The sequence below is a fragment of the Salarias fasciatus genome, chromosome 7 (assembly GCF_902148845.1).
Source record: "Salarias fasciatus chromosome 7, fSalaFa1.1, whole genome shotgun sequence".
In the NCBI taxonomy this organism is placed as follows: Eukaryota; Metazoa; Chordata; class Actinopteri; order Blenniiformes; family Blenniidae; genus Salarias; species Salarias fasciatus.
This window is the reverse complement of record NC_043751.1, coordinates 4,111,271-4,131,422: the sequence shown is the minus strand read 5'-3', so window position 1 is coordinate 4,131,422 and position 20,152 is coordinate 4,111,271. Positions and strand designations below refer to the sequence as shown.

General features: G+C 43.6%; 1 protein-coding gene across 1 annotated transcript; it reads right to left on the bottom strand.

Annotated features, from left to right (window-relative positions):
* Positions 1-7,345: 7,345 nt before the first annotated feature.
* LOC115391902 (peroxisomal succinyl-coenzyme A thioesterase-like) lies at positions 7,346-18,828 on the bottom strand. Its single transcript, XM_030096324.1, has 11 exons — positions 18,728-18,828; positions 17,266-17,467; positions 17,083-17,182; positions 16,810-17,000; positions 16,559-16,728; positions 13,898-14,017; positions 12,925-13,007; positions 12,619-12,706; positions 10,258-10,338; positions 8,867-9,008; positions 7,346-8,767 (listed from the first exon to the last, which is right to left on the bottom strand). The coding sequence occupies exons 2-11, from the start codon at positions 17,459-17,461 to the stop codon at positions 8,631-8,633; spliced, it is 1,308 nt and encodes a 435-aa protein (XP_029952184.1). The 5' UTR covers positions 17,462-17,467; positions 18,728-18,828; the 3' UTR covers positions 7,346-8,630.
* Positions 18,829-20,152: the final 1,324 nt, after the last annotated feature.

Below are 20,152 nucleotides of genomic sequence, written 5' to 3'. Positions count from 1 at the left end.
CTCTCTCTCTCCCCTCCTCCTCGTCCTGTCGTTTTCTGCCTCTCGCAGTAGTCAGAGCATGTCGGTGGCGTACTGCAGCAGGCGTCTCCTCTCCCCTTCTCCTCGTTCCAGATATGGATGAGGAGCAAGCGGGTTGCCTAGGCAACCTCTTCACGGCAGCAATGGGGGCTCAGAAGGGGGGAGGGAAGGAGCTCTTTTGGGGAGCTGAAAGCAAATCTCCACAGCAGTGAGTGCTGCACGTCGCACAGCCAAACACTGAAGACCACTCAGTCACATCACAGCATACTGACGAATCATGATCACCGTAATAAAAGAACAGATTACAGCGTGTTTCATCAGAAATCAGTTGTTGTTTACAGTGTGATGCACTACCCCCTGTTTTCGACAGATGAGAGGCAAAAAAAACCAAAATGAAAAACTTGAGTGGGCGCTCTGACCTAATTTGGTCCCTGAATTATTTCTGTCTGATTCTCCTGTTTCCCGCCTCAGCCTGAAGTTTACAGTAAACAACAGTCAGACTGAGGGAAAGGCGAGGCGGCCTGGCTGGGATCACCAGGACTCCCCCGAGCTGGCAGGTTCAGACAAACTGACATGTGCTTCACGTGTTGTGTGGACGACTGGAGCAGATGCCAGGTTCAATGGGTTAAAGGCAGCACAAAGACTGAACAGGTTCCCAGTTCAACAAAAATCACCTGGATTGTAGAAATCTTCCAACCTCTTGATTAGTCAGGCGTTCAGACGAGGCACTGGTAACCTCAGCAGCATGTGACAGTTCATATTACTGCAACATTCCAGTAGCTGTGAGGTTAAATGATGAACAATCCCAGTCCTGCCAGAGACACAGTGCTGTCAGAGTGGTCCCCCTGCTGGCCTGGTCATGTAACTGCAGGAAACCTTCTTCAAGACAGACAGACAGATGTAAAGTTCTGAGGAAATATCACACCCCCCCCGATTTGTCCACTAAATCCAAAATAAACACAGCAGCCAGTCTGTCATCAGCCCATGGAATCCATACACAACAGAGATTTAAGCAATTGGTAACAACTAATGTAGTGACCACACGGTGCACAAAATTCACACAAGTAACTGCAGTGCACTGTAGATACAAAATAAGTAAGACATTTACTGTGAAAATAATTAAAAGCATTGCCATTTGTTGCCCAGTACAGAACATTCCCCTTTAAGCAATCTGTCTTCTCCATCAACAACAGCTTGGTCATGTTCTTCTCCTTTACAACTGAGAAGCAGAACAACTTCGGTGTGCAGTGTTATTCGACTGCAGTTCCAGTGTGGAACAGTTAGCATGTGCTTATGTTGCAACAGGCATGCCATTTCACTGTAGCACGCATGTCATTACGCTGTGACATGCATATGATTACAGTAACATGCTTATATATATATATTGTAATATGCGTGTAATTGCACTGTAACATACATGTAATTACGCTGTCACACGCATGTCATTTCGCTGTAAGACACGTGTTTATGCTGTAAAACACATGTGGTTACACTAAAACGCATGTCATTATGCTGTAACACACATGTCATTACACTAACACACATGTCATTACACTAACACGCATGTCATTACACTAACATGCATGTCATTATGCTGTAACACACATGTCATTACACAAACACGCACGCCATTATGCTGTAACACACAAGTAATTATGCTGTAACACGCATGAGATTACACTAACACACATCATTACACTAACACGCATGTCATTACGCTGTAACACGCATGTCATTACTCTAACACGCATGCCATTACGCTGTAACACGCATGTGATTACTCTAACACGCATGTCATTACGCTGTAACATACATGTGATTACTCTAACACGCATTTCATTAAGTTGTAACATGCATGTGATTACACGAACACGCATGTCATTATGCTGTAACACACATGTAATTATGCTGTAACACGCATGTGATTACACTAACACGCATGTCATTACACTGTAACACACATGTCATTACTCTAACACGCATGTCATTATGCTGTAACACACATGTCATTACTCTAACACGCATGTCATTATGCTGTAACACACATGTAATTATGCTGTAACACACATGTGATTACACTAACACACATGTCATTACACTAACACGCATGTCATTACGCTGTAACACGCATGCCATTACTCTAACACGCATATCATTACGCTGTAACACACATGTTATTACACTAACACGCATGCCATTACGCTGTAACATGCATGTGATTACTCTAACACGCATGTCTTTATGCTGTAACACGCATGTCATTACTCTAACATGCATCTCATTACACTGTAACACACATGTCATTACACTAACACGCATGCCATTACGCTGTAAAACGCATGTGGTTACACTAACACGCATGTCATTACGCTGTAACACACATGTCATTACACAAACACGCACGCCATTATGCTGTAACACACAAGTAATTATGCTGTAACACGCATGAGATTACACTAACACACATCATTACACTAACACGCATGTCATTACGCTGTAACATACATGTGATTACTCTAACACGCATTTCATTAAGTTGTAACATGCATGTGATTACACGAACACGCATGTCATTATGCTGTAACACACATGTAATTATGCTGTAACACGCATGTGATTACACTAACACGCATGTCATTACACTGTAACACACATGTCATTACTCTAACACGCATGTCATTATGCTGTAACACACATGTCATTACTCTAACACGCATGTCATTATGCTGTAACACACATGTCATTACACTAACACGCATGTCATTACGCTGTAACACGCATGCCATTACTCTAACACGCATATCATTACGCTGTAACACACATGTCATTACACTAACACGCATGCCATTACGCTGTAACACACATGTCATTACTCTAACACGCATGTCTTTATGCTGTAACACGCATGTCATTACTCTAACATGCATCTCATTACACTGTAACACACATGTCATTACACTAACACGCATGCCATTACGCTGTAACACGCATGTGATTACTCTAACATGCATTTCATTAAGTTGTAACATGCATGTGATTACACTAACGCGTGCCATTACACTGTAACACGCATGTGGGTACACTAACACGCATGCCATTATGCTTTAACACACATGTCATTACACTAACACACATGTCATTACGCTGTAACACACATGTAATTATGCTGTAACACACATGTGATTACACTAACACACGTCATTACACTAACACGCATGTCATTACGCTGTAACACACATGTCATTACACTAACACGCATGTCATTACGCTGTAACACGCATGTGATTACTCTAACACTCATTTCCTTAAGTTGTAACATGCATGTGATTGCACTAATGCATGTCATTACACTGTAACACACGTCATTACACTAACACGCATGTCATTACGCTGTAACATGCATGTGCTTACACTAACATGCATCTAATTACGCTTTAACAAACATGTGATTCCAATACACGCATGTCATTATGCTGTAACACGCATGTGATTATATTGAAGTAGACATGTAATTACGCTGTAACATCCATGTCATTACACTGTAACACGCATGTAATACACTTTAAAAATTCTTATTTAGTTTGTCTTGCCATTTGTCGAGGGCACCACTGGACTTCTGGTCCCGGATGCGTCTGTTTTCGTTATCAATCGTTTGAACAACTTTCTGATGCTTTCTGCTATTGGTGTGCTCATCAAAAGCTGGATGACTGGAGTTTTTTTGTACCTGTATAAAAGGCGCTGTTTTTGTCAGCCACAGTGGGATTTTCACGGCATACTCTGCACCACATCGCCGTCATTTATCCTTAGCTTGAAGCCAGCTGACCTCCTGCAACCACTTCTCCGAGAACATTCGCTTCTTTTGCTGTTCTGACTCAGTCTGGCGCTTCTTTGGGGGTGGAGGAACACCAAAATATTTGCTTAATGGAGCTTGCTTCTTAGACATTTTGACAAGCAATGGCACATATCCCCAAATCTTGGTACGCAAATGAGCGTTGCAATGTTTCATCTGGCAGGATTTTTTTAATTTGGTAGCGCATGCGCACCAGTGCACCGCTTATGTGCTCCCCTGTTCATAGGAATGATGAATAAGAGAATAAAATGGTAAATAGGAATGAGGGATAAAAGCACTATAAAACTGAGATTTGAGTTGATTAGGAGTTTTTGTGATTGATGGAAATGTATATTGTGATTTTGACAGTTTAGGAGTGTGATATATGTGGTAGGATGTGTTTAGAATATTATAGATTAGGATGAAGGTTTACATCAGGGGTCGGCAATTACCGGCCCGCGGGCCAAATGTGTTTACTAAAGCCCAACAGTCACAACACGAAAACACTGATTACAGGAAAACTCCAATGAGCTTCCAGTTTAAATTCAGAAAACCTTTTACTATAAAAGGTTTTGGTTGACTTTGAATGAAAACGGCTTCACCAACTTAGTAGTTTGTCCAGACTAGTTTTAATTCTCATGGTTGACTGGCGCTAACTAGCAGGTTAGCATGCAGCTAACTCCCCAGGAGACTCCAGAAATTTTTTTCTGACATATCTGCAGCTCCGTGGCTGTTGGAGAAAGCTGTTGCGAGTCAGCTTTGTGACCATTTATATAATAATGACCTATTTGAGTCTTTTCAATCAAGTTTCAGAGCTCATCACAGTACAGAGACAGCTCTGGTAAAAGTCACTAATGATCTTCTCACAGCCTCAGATAGAGGACTGGTCTCTGTTCTGGTCCTGTTAGATCTCAGTGCTGCATTCCACACTGTTGATCTTGATATTCTACTACAGAGACTAGAATATACTATTGGGACTAAAAGTTCAGCATTAAACTGGTTTCAATCATATTTAACAGACAGGTTCCACTTTGTTAATGTTTATGATGATTCTTCAGTCCGGATCAAAGTTAAATATGGAGTCCCACAGGGTTCTGTTTTAGGACCTATACGCTTCACATTTATACATGCTTCCTGTAGGGAGCATCATCAGGAAACACTCCATTAACTTCCACTGTTATGCAGATGATACACAGATCTACCTATCCCTGAAACCAGATGACACTGATCAACTTGTCAAATTAGAAGCCTGTCTTAATGACATAAAAACCTGGATGAGACATAATTTTCTCCTCCTAAATTCAGATAAAATAGAATTTATTTTATTTGGCACAAAACACCTGAGAAAAAAATTATGTAATCAAATACTGACCCTAGATGGTGTTGCTTTAACTCCCAGTAACACTGTGAGGAACCTGGGAGTGACCTTTGACCAAGACTTATCCTTTAACTCCCACATTAAACAGGTCTGCAGGACCTCCTTCTTTCACTGGTGTAATATTTCCAAAATCAGGAACATGCTGACTCAAAGCGATGCTGAGAAATTAATCCATGCATTTGTTACCTTACCTCCTGAGTAGACTACTGTAATTCCTTGTTATCAGGAACCAATACCTGCCTAAAAAGTCTCCAACTCATTCAAAATGCTGCAGCAAGAGTTCTCACAAGAACCAGTAGAAGAGATCATATCACCCCAATATTAGCTTCCCTTCACTGGCTTCCTGTTAAATCTAGAATAGAATTCAAAATCCTCCTCTTAACCTATAAAGCCCTGAACAATCAGGCCCCATCATATCTTAAACAGCGATTAGTCCCATACTGTCCCAGGAGAACGCTTCGTTCTCAGAGTGCTGGTCTGCTGGAGGTTCCTAAGTTCTCTAAAAGTAGAACAGGAGGTAGAGCCTTTAGCTATCAGGCTCCTGTTATGTGGAACCAGCTCCCAGTGTCTGTGAGGGAGGCTGACACAGTCTGACACAGGCTTAAGACCTTTGTATTCAGTAAAGCTTACAGCTAGGGGTCATGTCCTCTCTCTCTCAACTATTATGTAACTGTTCTGTAAGGTGATGTTGGGAAAATGAGTCGTGGATTTATTGTATAAATCTGTGAACCTGTGTCCACTTCAATGGAAATAAAATTCTCTCTCTCTCTCTCTCTCTCTCTCTCTCTCTCTCTCTCTCTCTCTCTCTCTCTCTCTCTCTCTCTCTCTCTCTCTCTTTCCACTGTGGGAGACCAAAAAGTCAGAACACCAAAACCCTGGACGAAGAGGCTGTCTCTTAGGTGGACGAGAGCCGTGATTGAGGGATCGCAGACAGAACATCAATCGCAGCTGATCCATTGAGACAGCCTGGATTCAATAAGTGCAATTCTAATTGGGCATCCAACAAAACAGCTGCTCCACTGATTAATCGAGGTAACCCGGACCCAGTGGGTGTAAGCGTTTACTTAACCCCGGGCTCCTACCACGTGGAACCAGCTCCCAGTTCTGCTCTTTCTCTCGTTTCAGTGTAATTTCATTGTATTGCTACATGCCACTGATGATTGTTCCTCTTGTAGCCTCTGTACCCTGTGTTTATATATGAACTGTATGTAGATACAAGAAACTGTCTGTCCTATCTCCTTCTCTTTCTGTCCCCTCACCCCAACCGGAACAGCAGAAAGCCTCCTCCTCTGAGCCTGGTTCTGCAAAGGTTTCTTCCTGTTAAAAGGGAGTTTTTCCTTTCCACAGTCGCTTATGCTGCTCATGTGGATCTGTTGGGTTTCTCTGTAAAAGTGTCTAGAAACAACCATGTTGTAATTGGCACTTCATAAATAAAGCTGAATTGAATTGAGTTGGAGAACTTGGCTGCTAAAAGCAGATGTTAAAAACAGACAGAAATCTGCAGCTGTGCTGGGAAACTACGTTTAGCTGCTTTTACAATCAAGTCTACAGTGTTTTTCACACAATGTACCTGTTAACAGTTCTGAGTTGATCCTTCAGCACCATGGACAGCACTATGTTGACTCTGTGCCTGTGATGCGAGGACAGAAGGTGGAGATAACTTTGGTTCACACTCCAGGACAGACGGTGGCGGTAAAGCACCTCGGAGCTCCTGAGAGCTGCCATTAAGCAGAAGGAGAAGAAGAGCATCCGCCAAGAGCAGTGCAGTTGCAATAAGTTCACATCATTTCTTTCAATCAAGGATGAAGACTCACAAAAGGTAAGACACACACACACACACACACACACACACACACACACACACACACACACACACACACACACACAAGTAGACACTGATACAGTTGCATAGGAAGTAAACACAGAGCTGTCCATGGTGCTGAAGTATCAACTGAATGCAGTGAACAGGTTCATTGTTTGAAAGACAAACACACACACAGATACTCACACATGAACGCCCCCAATTCACATTACTCAAATTTAATTTTGGTTAAATTCATTTATACTTGACAGATCTTAAATATTAGGTTTGAACATTCAAAGAATAGATCATTCATTTATTCATTTGACATTTAGAGTTACAAATGGCAGATTGTGTCTAACCCTTTAAGATGAACTAGAACTAAAAGGAAATAGCAGAAAGCCTAAACCTCTGAGCCTGGTTGTGCAGGCTTCTTCATTCTGAAAGGGAGTGTTTCCTTTCCGCAGTCGCCTGCCTGCTCATGTGGCTCTGTTGGGTTTTCTGTGTAAAAGCACTTTACAAATAAAGCTGAATTGAATTGATCTGAATTAAAATGAACTCATTACCAGGCAAAGTAACTTTTGTGTTACTTTAATCCTTTGACGCAAACATAGGTCCAAAAGGACCCGCGTTCATGTGATTTCATGCTGAGTGACGGTTTCTTTGTTGTATCTTTTGAAACTGAGTTTTTTTTTTTTTATGATTGAATATTTAAAGAATCTTAAAATATATTTTTTTCTTAAGTACAGATTTGCATTTCCATCAGCTGCCTCTTTTTAAAATGAGCAAAAAAATCGATTTTGTATCATTACATCAAGTTTACACACACGGGTACAAAAAGATCAGTTATCTCACTTGATTGCACAGAAGAGTATTTGTGGACAATTATTCTTAGTTAAAGAGCAAAACTCTGGTCTTAAAGAAAAAAAAATGCAGTCCGTGACATACATCAACTTCCTCCCGGGTCAGAGGTCAGAGTAATTACCAACCAGTTGCAGTTGCTCAGTGCTGTGACAGCTCTGCAGAGAACGCTGCCAGAAGGCATGAGGAAACGAAAAAAACTGCAGATTCCATCCATAAACCAAGTGGAAACTTTGAAGATAAAGAGTATATTTGTCTCTAGAGAAGCACTGTGTAAATTACAATACAGAGATTTCTCCATTCCATAGATTTGTGTTTTGTTTTGTTCTTGTGGTTCGTATTGAGACTTAGGGTTAGGGTTCTATCTCATCCACACCTGTGCGTTGTTTTTGACTATCTTGGTGACCTCCACCAGGGAAATGGATGAGAACACCTCAGCGGCCTCCAGCCTTGCCTCCTGCATGGGAGACATGTATCTTGTATTCAGGAGATCCTCATTGTTCCTTCCACCTGTCACTGGGTGATGTCCTCACTGGAGGTCAGAGGGCATCCTCTATTTCTGAGCAGTTTGAGAAACAGCCCCATAACTCCTCCTGAGCCACAGTTCTCATAATTCATGAAAACTGAATTAAATTGCAAAAACTTGAGCAATGACAATACTTTTGGATTTAAGACAACCTTAAAGAGAATTTATTCCAATCCCAAAACATCGACTTTCTTTAAAACATGAAGTTTCGTCACAGTTAAAGGCGGGAAAGTGGCGCTGCACCAGGTCTCGTTCCACCAAACAGATTCACCCTGAGAAAGAGCAGTATCTTCTTCCAGGAGTCCTCTTGAGCCCTGGAATGTGCCACCGTCTGTCCGCCCCACAGAACTACCCCTTCACACAGAGGAAACACAACTTCAGTGTTGGGTTTTAATCGAGGTTATCTGCATGCCAACAGCTCATCAGTCGGTAAAATTGTCAAACAGAGCCTACACATCTGTTTCAAGCCAGCTGGTTTGAAGTTGCTGGCTCGAACGTGCGGTGTGTACGGGGGTTCAATCAGGTGGCCTGCGTCAGGGTAGGACAGGATGGTCAGCAGATGGCTGTTCCCTGCTCGCTCCATCATCTCCTTCATCTGGAAAACAGGAAATCAACCCATCAATCAGTAACAATAAAAGCACTGAGCAGACCGCCTCTTCTAGTTTATATTGTGAAACGTCTTTATATGGATTCCTCTGACACATTTTGAAAACCTCAAAGCAGAACATCCCTGATGTCATGGATAAACACTCTTTGGAAAAACTGAATTTTTGATAAAGTCTCATTTAAAATGTTTGTATTTCATAAACTGGAATAAATAAGTCAGATTCCAAAGCTCCTGCTTGTTTAAAGGACAACAGAAGGCTAAAAGTAGAACTGCTGTTCAGCAGTTCATTCAAGTTTGAAATGTTAATAATATAATGTGTTGAAAGTTTTAAACAGATTTGAGCCACACTAATCTATCGTAACAATGAAGGGAATTTGTGCTGGTGATACCCCTTCCGTATATATTTAAGAAAAGGGTGTATTTGAAGTGATAAGGAGAGAAAAAAAATAATGTGTTACCCATTCATTCGCACAGGATGAGAATAACTTCAGGACCTATGGTGATTTCAGTAGTTACGGGGGAAGTCTGTGACCCGAGCACCGGAGTAATAATTCCACTGGACATTACCTCCCATATTTTGTCAAACACCAGCTGCGATAGCAGGCGAAGCCTCCGTCGGTGTGGGCGGGGCGGAGCGGGTGGCGAATGAGCTTGTGACCCACCCAGTGGTGCAGTGATGCAACAAGTCCAGTCTTTTTGATTCTGAATTTTCTGGTCGGATTACTGTTCAAAAATGCGACTTTGTGTGTGGTTCTCTCAACCACAACCGATTTTCATTGGAGTGGATTTTTAACTGGAGAAAAGAGCCTGAGTCCAGTTTCAACCAGACCAAGAAGCCTGGATTTCTCCACACACTGCTCTTTCTATGTGTTCGTGGGAGGAAATCACTACGAAAGAGCTCAGAAAAGACCAAAGCTTCAATTAATTTTGTAAATACTTTCTTTTTGCTCCTGTGTTTTTTCAACTTTGCCATTTTGGAGAGGTGAAATAAAGACCATTTTATTTGACAGTCAACCTCGACTACACTATATTTGTTTTGCTATTCATGTCAAGTGCCATATTAGTAGGCTCACAAAGAAGAAGACATCAGAGACAGGACTGGTCCCCTCGGTGACTCTTTACAAGGGGCTTCACAACATTTATTTGGCAGAACAGATCAGTAAATTGGATGTCACCTCATGCCATTGTATTTCCTACATGTTGGTGTTCATGAAGAAGATCGTCTCATAAAACTTACATCACTTGCAGACTCTTGGGCGGCTGAGTTCTGATCGTCCTCACCAACAACCAGCATCAAAGGACACTGCAGTCGTCCCACCTGCACAGACACAGACAGCCCCGAAAAACCTTTACCAGCGTGTATCCTGTTCAACCAAATGGGACTGAATGTTTCACCTTTGTCATGGATCACTGGAAAATGTCTATAACCCCCCCCCCCCCCTTTGGTATCTGCTGACCATAACTGCATGCATCGCCTGCCTATCTGCAAGACTGTTTTAAAACGAGATAGGGTAAGGACCAAGGACATTGAGATGTGGTGAGAAGAATCTTTACTTTCTCTGAGCCTTGATACCCTGTCCATTACAATCAGAGTCCAGGGCCCACACTGAGCAAGTCCATCTTAATGCCAGATATATGGAAGCAGCTCTCAAAGCAGAAGTACAAAGAAAGTATACCCATCTGATATTGCAGAGGTGTGCCCACCAGGACAGCCCTAAAATATCCAGAGCCTTCAGCAGCTACGGGTGTATCTCGTCCACTGCTGGTGATTGTTGAATTTGGTTCCACTACTCTTCTACAAGACACTGCTGCCTTCCAAATGTGGCCTTAAAAAATTGTATCCATATGCGTCTCCTGCCCTACATGTTTCAGCTTGAAAGTCCGTGTTCTCTGAACTCTGTCCTCTGCTTGGTTATACAGTCTGTTCATTTTGGCTCCAAATTTGAACTAGTGTTACTTTCTCTGATTCTGAAATACAGTAAACCAGGGGTCGGCAATTAGCGGCCCGCGGGCCAAATGTGGCCCGCCGAACCGTTCAATCCGGCCCGCGAGAGGATTCCAACACGCGCGCGCACAAACCCACGCATTCCGGGCCCTCCAGCGGACGCACGCATCCCTGTTGGAGTGCGATATCTGTCATTGTGTTGCAATAGACAATCTTTGAAAGATATGTTGTTTAGTTGTGGTTTCCGGGTTTGTCACTGAAAAATAAAGAGGAGTGGCACCTCGTCTGGTGAACATAGAGCGCAAGTGAGTGCGCGGCGGGCGGCGAGCGTTTCCAGGGAAAAATCAGCGCACCCGTCGACTTGCACTGCCACTCGCTGCCGCCCGCCACCCGCCGCTCCATTGCTCGTTGCTCGAGTTGGTTGAAATAGCGAATTCGCGCCAGGCCAGCCTGTCAGCGCGGAGGTCTTCACGGACGTGCTGACGTAGGGCAGCAGGGCTCCGACCACGCAGAACAGTTGGCATGATGCCAAGGCGAGCGGCGTGCGCGATCTCACTTGTTCACCGCTTCTGGTGGAAACCGGGCGTCTGCCTGAAGCAGCGCTGGAACCGGCCGTCCAAACGCAGCTCCTGCAGAAGACTGTGGAACTCACCGAGCCCTGACCGCCTCCAGGGCAGCAGGCAGCCAGAAGCGATCCGGCGCCTCGCTGCAGCCGGAGGAGCTGACTTCCTCATGTCAGATACAGAGCAGCCATGGTGGCAGGCAGAGCATCTCGATCTCAATCTCTATTTGTAAAAGCACTTATCATATTCATAAAAGTGCTGAAAAGCCGGGTGCACACAGGACTGTGGGACAAACATCAGAAAAATCCTGTCCACTGCTGCTGTGCAGGAGACGTAATGAGGAGCTGTGATGTTTCTGCAGGATGTTTTGTGTGGCATATTTGTACCAGCGTGACACGTCCCGTGCGAATGCAGCCACCCCCCCCTCCCCCCCCCCCCCAACCCCCCCCCCCGCCCCCGCTCTCCAGTCCGCTGGCTGGAGACCCCTTGGCCCGCGATTGAAGTGCCCCCCCAAAAAGTGGCCCGCCGCCAAATGTAATTGCCGACCCCTGCAGTAAACCGTCTAACGAGAGAAACCCTGAAATCCATGGGGTAGTGTCCCCGCGAGACTGGTGTCCCCTCTTTAGAGGGACATGCTATGTGGCCATGCTGTGTGACTGCCCGGGGCAGTGGGAGCGTTGTAGCAGGAAACTGTGATTACCGGTGATAAAAATGGTTCCTGTAAGTGCTTGGTAATTTCATACGCTTTTGTATGCTTCATACGCTTTCCCGTGTCCCATGGGCACTGGAGGAGGTGCGACAATCAGCAGGAAGCTCCATCTACCTATATATTCAACCGCTTCATCTGATTAGAAATTCAAAATGGTGGACATCGGGAAGACGAACATGAAAAACTGTTGTGCTTTGATTGCATTTTGGCCATTTTCCTGTCCACTTGGATTGTAATTTGCCAGACAAACTAGTCTGCTGTTCATGTTTTGCTAGTTGTCTGTGCTTTTAGGTGTGTTAACTTGACACAAGGCGTACCCTCTTCTCACGTCCCCTTTCCAGAGGTTTTACACGACATGCTTGTGTTTGGGTCAATACTCACATCCACCTTCTTTAAAGGGTCAATGGGCAAAGACAGATCTCGCAAGATCTTCTGGTTCTCCTTAGTAGTGCGAGCGTTCACAACATTTCTGGTTGGACAAAAAGAAAGGGAAAATCACACACCTGTAGCTTCTGATGGAGGAAATACTTTGTAGTGTGTCAGAAAAAGTCAGTGAACGGAGGCATGAAAAACCCTTTAAAATTTCATATTTCTTGATAGGTCATTAAAGTTCAGTTGTTTAGGAAGAACAGAGCCTGAGAGACAGATTCTGAATATCAGCTTCAAAATAACAACACTTCGGCTTACTGTTGAATGGAGTTCAGAACGTCTATCAATTCTTTGTCAAGTGGCTGCGCATGAAACCCACTGATACACACTGCACATCTGAGCTGGGAGAAACACACAGTTTTAACGTTCACATTGAAGCAGGTGGCAAAACAAGCATGGTTATGATTCCTTTCATTAGAGTTTCACAATAAATGTGTCAATCTGAATTCTTTACAATGGAGAGATCAGATTTTCCTTTTCACATGTGGTGTCTGATTTATTTATTTGCCGAAAGTGAAAAAAAAAAATCTTTTTTTTTTCTTTTTGCTGTGATGAAGGCTGAAGGCCTGTTCAACTTAAGTAATCTTGTTGCTTAGTTCAGTTGGTGTGAAAGTGGCCAACCGGCCCCCTCATCCAGGGGTGAAGAAGTTTCTTCTGCGGTGGTCCTGGAACTTTTTCGTGATTGGCCAGAGTTTCCTTGTTTACTTCTGCATTCTGTCAGCTCATAAACCAAAATTAAACCAAACATAAAATCTCCCTCCGTAGCTTCAATTTTTTTTTTCTTTGCTCTAGCTCTTAAAGGAGGCGGATGCATCTTTTCCTCCTCTCCTCTCTTTCTCTCCCACTGTCACATTTCCCTGCTTGATGCCTTTGCCTCTCTTGGAGCTCCAGTCTGCTTGGTCTTCAAAAACTCTAAATTCAGAATGGAATTGATCAAGGGGTGTCTCAGTGCAATTGATGAGAATATTTCAACGAGGAGCAGAGATGTGTTGGCCCCTCCTTCAGCAGCTCTGAGGGGGACGGCGAGTGCTGTGATGGCGACAGCTATGAGGAAATCGAAGATTGACAGAAGATGACAACTTAGATTTTGGTCGCCTGTCCCTTGGCATCCAGTTGCATCGGGGTCACCTCTGGGCAATATTTCCAGAGGCTTTGAGCTTTCAGGTCTTTCCCCCTCCTCGGCAACTCTTGGATCATCATGTGATGGGCAGATGTTTTCCTCTGCAGTTACCTTCATAATTTTGGAGTAAGCCGCCATTCTGAGGGTCACACTGGTGCCAAAGGAAAGTCCCAACATGGCGATCCTGCTTCCAAGGATCTGTAGATGCTCCTCTAGGTACTTGTAGGCAGTCTGTAATCAGAAAACAAAAGGTCAATCGAGTCTTTCTTGCTCGGACAAGCAGGACAGTCATGGACAACAGATTCACGAGGATTTCGCCCCCAAGATTGATTCATCAGGAATCTGTTTGAACATACACTATAGCTGAATCATATTGTGAATCCCATCATGAAACTTACTGACTTCAGCATAGCCTGTTCACTACGTTCCTGATGTGCCTCACCAGGACTCAGTTGACCACCTTTCAGAGTGTCGTGCAGATCTCACACACACAGATGGCACCAACACACGGCCCACTCCACACCACTCACGGCTGGCGGCACAGACAAAATATGGAATGCTGGGCTGTTGTCTGGAAACCTTTGGAAATCACTCTGTAACCTGGAAGTAGTGATGGGCTAGCCCCGCCCACTAAAGTTGTTGCACCTGCACCTCTCAGTTTGAAAGAAAAAAACTTGACCAATACATTGTTGACGGAGAATACAGATTGTGGAAACCTTCTCCCGGTGGGACATGCCTGGAACACCTCTCCAGGGAGGCGTCCAGGAGGCATCCTAAGCAGATGCCCAAACTGGCTCCTCTGGATGTGAAGGAGTAGCAGCTCTACTCCGAGCTCCTCCCTGGTGACTGAGCTCCTCACCCTATCTCTAATACCCTTTTCCCACTGGCCAAACCCGTTTAAACCCGCTAATAATCAGCTCCTCGTGGCAATGGGAAAGTGTTTAATCGATGATGTCGACGTAGCGTGCCTAACAGTGTTGTGCCAGTTCATACTTTAAAAGAACTAGCTCAAAGTTCAGTTCACATATCTAAAAATGAACTAGTTCACATTCATAGTTCATTTTTTTTTTTTAATGAGCTAAGTTCACATATCTAAAAATGAGCTAGTTCACGTTCGTTTGTTACTTTTGTTATTACTCAATAAAAACCTCTTCTTAACCATCCATCACAAGTCACCGCTACTCCAAAACTAAACAGTGAATGTATACGTTTAAAGTCTTTTGTGAGTCTTACTTTAACAGCTGCTGTCATCAGCATGCGTTCACACAGACCTCCGCCATCATTTGTTAACATGAGAACCAGTTAATCCATAACACCAGTCAGACGATCGCTCGTATTCTGCCACTGAGCTCTTTATACAGCTTGCTGTTTCACAGTTTGCTCCCATCTCGCCTCTCCAGTGTTTGTTCTCTCGGGGTTTTTATTAAAAAAGTGTTTTTCAACCACCGTCGTGTTTTTCTGCTTGTTTTTGACATGATATGAAAACTGAATCGCTCAGTTCGCAGTTCACCGTAAATATGAACGTGTTCAGTGAACGCCGTTCATTGAACTCGTTCATGCACAACACTGGTGTCTAAGTTAGTCCAACGCCACAAAGGTGCACCCGTAACTTGGGCAATAAATTCTCACAGCGTGAGAGATCCTTCGTCGAGATGACCCAGCACTGACAAGACAGTGAGATCAGAGAGCTTCTCTTGATCCGTGGGGAAGAGGAGATTCGTCCACAGGCAACGATAACTGTGCTCTGCTCCATTGTTTACCTCACTGTGGGACATCGTCAGTGCGGGAAAATGCAACCACTCGCCTGCAGGTGATTAGACCCGGGTCTGCAGGCAGTGGTAAAGGAGTCAATTGCCGATTGTTCGTGGGTCGACCCGCTAGTTTCAGAGAGAAAGAGGTACATGGGAGCACCCAGCCACCCTATGGAGGAAGCTCATTTCAGCTGCTTGCATCTGGAATCTTGTCCAATCCAGTCATAACCCAAAGCTCAAGACTACTGGTGAGGGTAGGAACATAGATTGACTGGTAAATTGTTCACCACCACTTTCACCACGACAGACCGATACAACGACTGCATCACTGCAGCTGCTGCACTGATCACCTGTCAATCTCACCTCCATCTGCCACTCGTGAACAAAGTCCCAAGATACTTGAACTCCTCCACTTGGGCCAGGATCTCTATGCCAACCTGAAGAGGGAAGACCACCTTCTTCCATTCGAGGACCATGGCCTACGATTTAGAGGAGCTGAACACTCATTCCAGTCACCTCACGCTTGACTGCAAACCGCCCCAGTGCATCCTGTAGGTCCAGGTTCTATGAAGCCAAAAGGGCACCATTGTTTGCAAAAACCAGAGACAAGATCCGGTGGGCCCCAAACCGAGGCACTTCCCAGGTTTTTTTTGGGTTTTTTTTCCAGACCACAGGCTGTGTGTGGAGATGAGCCCGACCATATCTAGCTGGTACCTCTCAACCTCCCTCACAAGCTCAGGCTGCTTCCCCCAAACAAGGTGACATTCCATGTCCCAAGAGCCATTCTGTGTGATGGGATTGCTTCGCCAGGCACCCTGCCATCGGCTGCCACTCAATCCACACTGCACTAGGTCCCTATGGTTCCTTTGGTGGATGGTGAGTCCACCAGAGGAAAAAAGTGGGCACCTGAAAGGCAAATCACTGGAAGACCAGGCACTGTCAATATAGCAGTCAGTTCTCTGATTCAGAAAATAATGACAACTATAGAAATCTTGACTCGGAAATCTCTGACCAAATTTACCTCGATGTACTGGAAGATGGTCATCTTTTCTGTTTCTTTGATATTTTTAGTCGTCAGGTAGTCCACGACCAAAGCAGCTAAACCATGTGAGGCCAGCAAGGCTGCACGATATTCCATCAGCTGCCCCCCACTCCCCCAAAGGTCCAGGACAGCAGGGAAAGGTCCAGGTCCTTCACACAAGTTAACATTATGTCCATCAAAAGTAATGTTTGAAGATATTTCATAAGGATTTGACTTTACTCTGGTTCTACCTGGGGGCAGGAAGAGGGTTGCAGTGAGTCCACCCTCTGTGACCGGGATCCTGCGGACACCAGGCGCCATGTACCAGCGCTCCACCAAGACACTAGCAAGAGGGACAAGATCTGAAAAGCCGTCTTTCCTGTGACCCTCGTACACCGACACTGTGACCAACATGGGCACCTGGACGTTCTTCTTTCGTATCCTGAGGAACGAGCAGCCGGTTACTAACGCACGGTTCAATCCTGGTTAACATCATCTGCACACATTCAGCCCAGATGGTCTACCTTAGTCCAGGTTTGCTGCCTGGAACTGGTCTGAGGCTCCACAGTAAACCCATAGGTTCAATTCCAGAATACGTTCCTCCCAGACTGCAGTCTCCAGACACTGTGAAGTGGAAAGGAGCAAAGTTTAGACAACATTTTCTATCGAACTCCCCCTTATTTAAGGCCATGTGGAGAATTTCATACCATTCACACTGCCAGCGGCATCAGATATGTAGTGAGCGAAAGCATTCCAGCTGTGACCTTCATCACACTGGTGGAAGGAGTGAACGGTCAGCTCAGAACCAGGGGGGGCGTTCTGGACCAGGACGACAAACTGCTCGTCCATGAGTCCCCGAGACGGATTCACTGACAGCTGGACACAACAGTGCCTGTCGTCCATCCTGAACTGAACAGAGAAGACAAATCAACAGAAAACAGCAAAATGTGGCCAAAAACCTAGAACAGCTGTCCAGTTTGTGTGTTCTTTCTTTCTATATCACTTGTTTTTTAATAACTTGACCTTTGTCATCTTAAAATGTGTGCTGAGTACGTACTGGAATGACTAAATATCCCAGTGGAACATCCACTGGAAGGTCTGTGTGTGTGTGTGTGTGTGTGTGTGTGTGTGTGTGTGTGTGTGTGTGGACTGCAGTGTTGCCTCACTGTAAATCATTACAACATTTTCAGTACTTGGGTGTATAAACACTTTTTCCCCCGAACACACAGATCCAGACAGAGGCAGAAGTGTCTCTGCGGACCGGTGGCTCTCTACTGGACCTCTGGGTTTACTAACTCACTTTTAACTGCCAAATTATTATTTGTCATTAATTCAGTTGTAATTTTGTTTGTCAAGTCTAATTGTTCCAAAGGATTTAATTGATAATTGTTCTGTGTATTTAGTAATTTATATGTTATTTATATTTAGAAGAATTAGTTTTTCTAAAATGTATTTTTATTGTATGTTGGACAGTTCTACTTTGCACTGGGACATGTTTTGGGGTTGCACCGGTGCTGTTGCCTTTTTAGCCCCATGTGTGTTTTCTTTTTGTTTACACAGTCAGGAAGGTATATCTGACTATAGCTGAGAGGTTGATTTGATGCAAACATTCACTGAAAACATTTCTGTTTTGTTGAAGTATTTCACTGAAGCTCTGTCGCCTCTCTCTTCCACTGATCCGCTGACGAAACCATTGCAAGGCAGAGGGGGGAGGACTTGATCTTCATGAAGTGATACATGGTTTATGATGCATGTATAACTTGCACAAGTGATTCCATTATTTTATGCTAAATGAGAATATTTACTTTTTGATGTCATGAGGGACAGCTGTGCTTATTCCAAGATGGGGGGGGGCTTCCCCTCACCTGGTGTTTCAGCATTAGTACATCATCAGTCACATGCGACTAAAGTTCACTGTTGTGCAATGGCTGGGTTATAGGCTGATTAATCATTTACCCAACATGCTGTGTAGCCTTAAATCTCGGGACTATAATCCCACATTTTCCTGCTGAAATCAACTGATTCCATTAAGTCTTTATGAAACAGGAGACGAGGAGTGTCCAGCTGAGTACACACAGTTGTCGTTTGTTAAATTTTGATGAAAAAGTGTGTTTTATACCCACATAATGACCTCTGTCTGGACTTCCTGCTATAAAACATCGTACTTACTGTACACACAGAGCTCCAGGCTGTTCTCTTCAGTCTGTTGTGTGTGAACGTCTGTCTGCTCCAGAGGATTTCAAACTCTCCACACACTCAGTAAACAAGTCAGTCCTCAGCAGCTCCACCCACGACTGACTGTGACCTCGTGAGACCTCACACGCTGCACTCATCTGTTTGGACACAGGGCGGCGCCATCGAGCTAGAAAATATCTAAAACAACTGCTGGAATACAAACAATACCCCTACAAAACAATTTAAAGACTTGGTGTCAAAGTTTTAGATGTGTGTTTAGTCTGTAACAGATCTAGCACTGAACTTGCTGTAGAGGAAATTGTGTCTCATTAGATACAACAAGTACGAGGCATGGCTCAATAAATCCAGGTTTAAAGAGTCTACTGATTTTCAAACGGTTTGGTTTGTTTTAAACATCAGAAATGTACTCATGACACTGCATACTTATGAATAATTATAACCAAAGAGCTCTGTTCACAAGCACATAAGTATTTATGTTGAATCAAGATGCAAATGTTCAGGTTCAGAATGAGAACTTCAGAGATTTTATATGTTGCTAAGATGACAAAATAATGAGAATTATTACATGTTTTGTTCACAAATGAAATAATCAAAATAATTTCATTATATTAATAATATTTATATATTTTTTTCTTTACAATGCAGTATTATCTTGACACTCTTCAATGGCTTTAACATCATGGATATAAAAGTAGCATTTATTACATTTAAAGTCCTTTGAGTAACTTGATATATAATCTGTATATAAACACGCACAGAAAATAGTTAGAGTGATCTCAAAAAGAACGCAAATTAATCATCTCTTTTTCAGAAAAACCAGGGTATTTACTTTTTTGAACATTACAGACTTCAGTATCAGGATGGCCACCAGCGATGACGTTGGATGACTTTTACAAATGTGAATTTGAGGAATTAAAAATATCATAAAAAAGGAGACTAAATAAAGTACAAGATTTAATAATAAAATATGTCAAATCTGTATTTATTTGAAAGCCTGTGGGAATAACTTTTCTTTCTATGCTGGTGTAGAACTAAAATGTATTAAATATGTACTGCAATCTCATCATGACTTGCAGTAATAAACAATTTTACTGCGTTTATTTGTTTGAAACGTTTCTTCTTCCAGGTAACAGTGCTCCATTTCTCGGCGGTGACCTCCATCGGTGACCAAGGTGTTGGCCAGGAACACGACTCATCAGTCCTGGTCCTTCAGGTCTGGTGTCCTGCATGGTCTGCTCTCTGCCTGCTGCATCGCTCTCTGATCAGATACCTCAGGACTCAGACTCAGAATCAGACTCAGGGCTCAGAGTCAGACAACGTTTTTACAACTTTTTTGCCTTTTAAAATCTATTCAAAGCAATTCTAAGCAATTTAAATATGGTTCTTGTCTGTGACTTT

Coding starts and splice junctions, on each gene's coding strand:
- LOC115391902 (XM_030096324.1), bottom strand. CDS start 17,461: ATGGACGACAGGCACTGTTGTGTCCAGCTGTCAGTGAATCCGTCTCGG. Junction 17,183..17,265: donor TGCCGCTGGCAGTGTGAATG/GTATGAAATTCT, acceptor TCCACTTCACAG/TGTCTGGAGACTGCAGTCTG. Junction 8,768..8,866: donor AGCTGGCTTGAAACAGATGT/GTAGGCTCTGTT, acceptor CTCTGTGTGAAG/GGGTAGTTCTGTGGGGCGGA.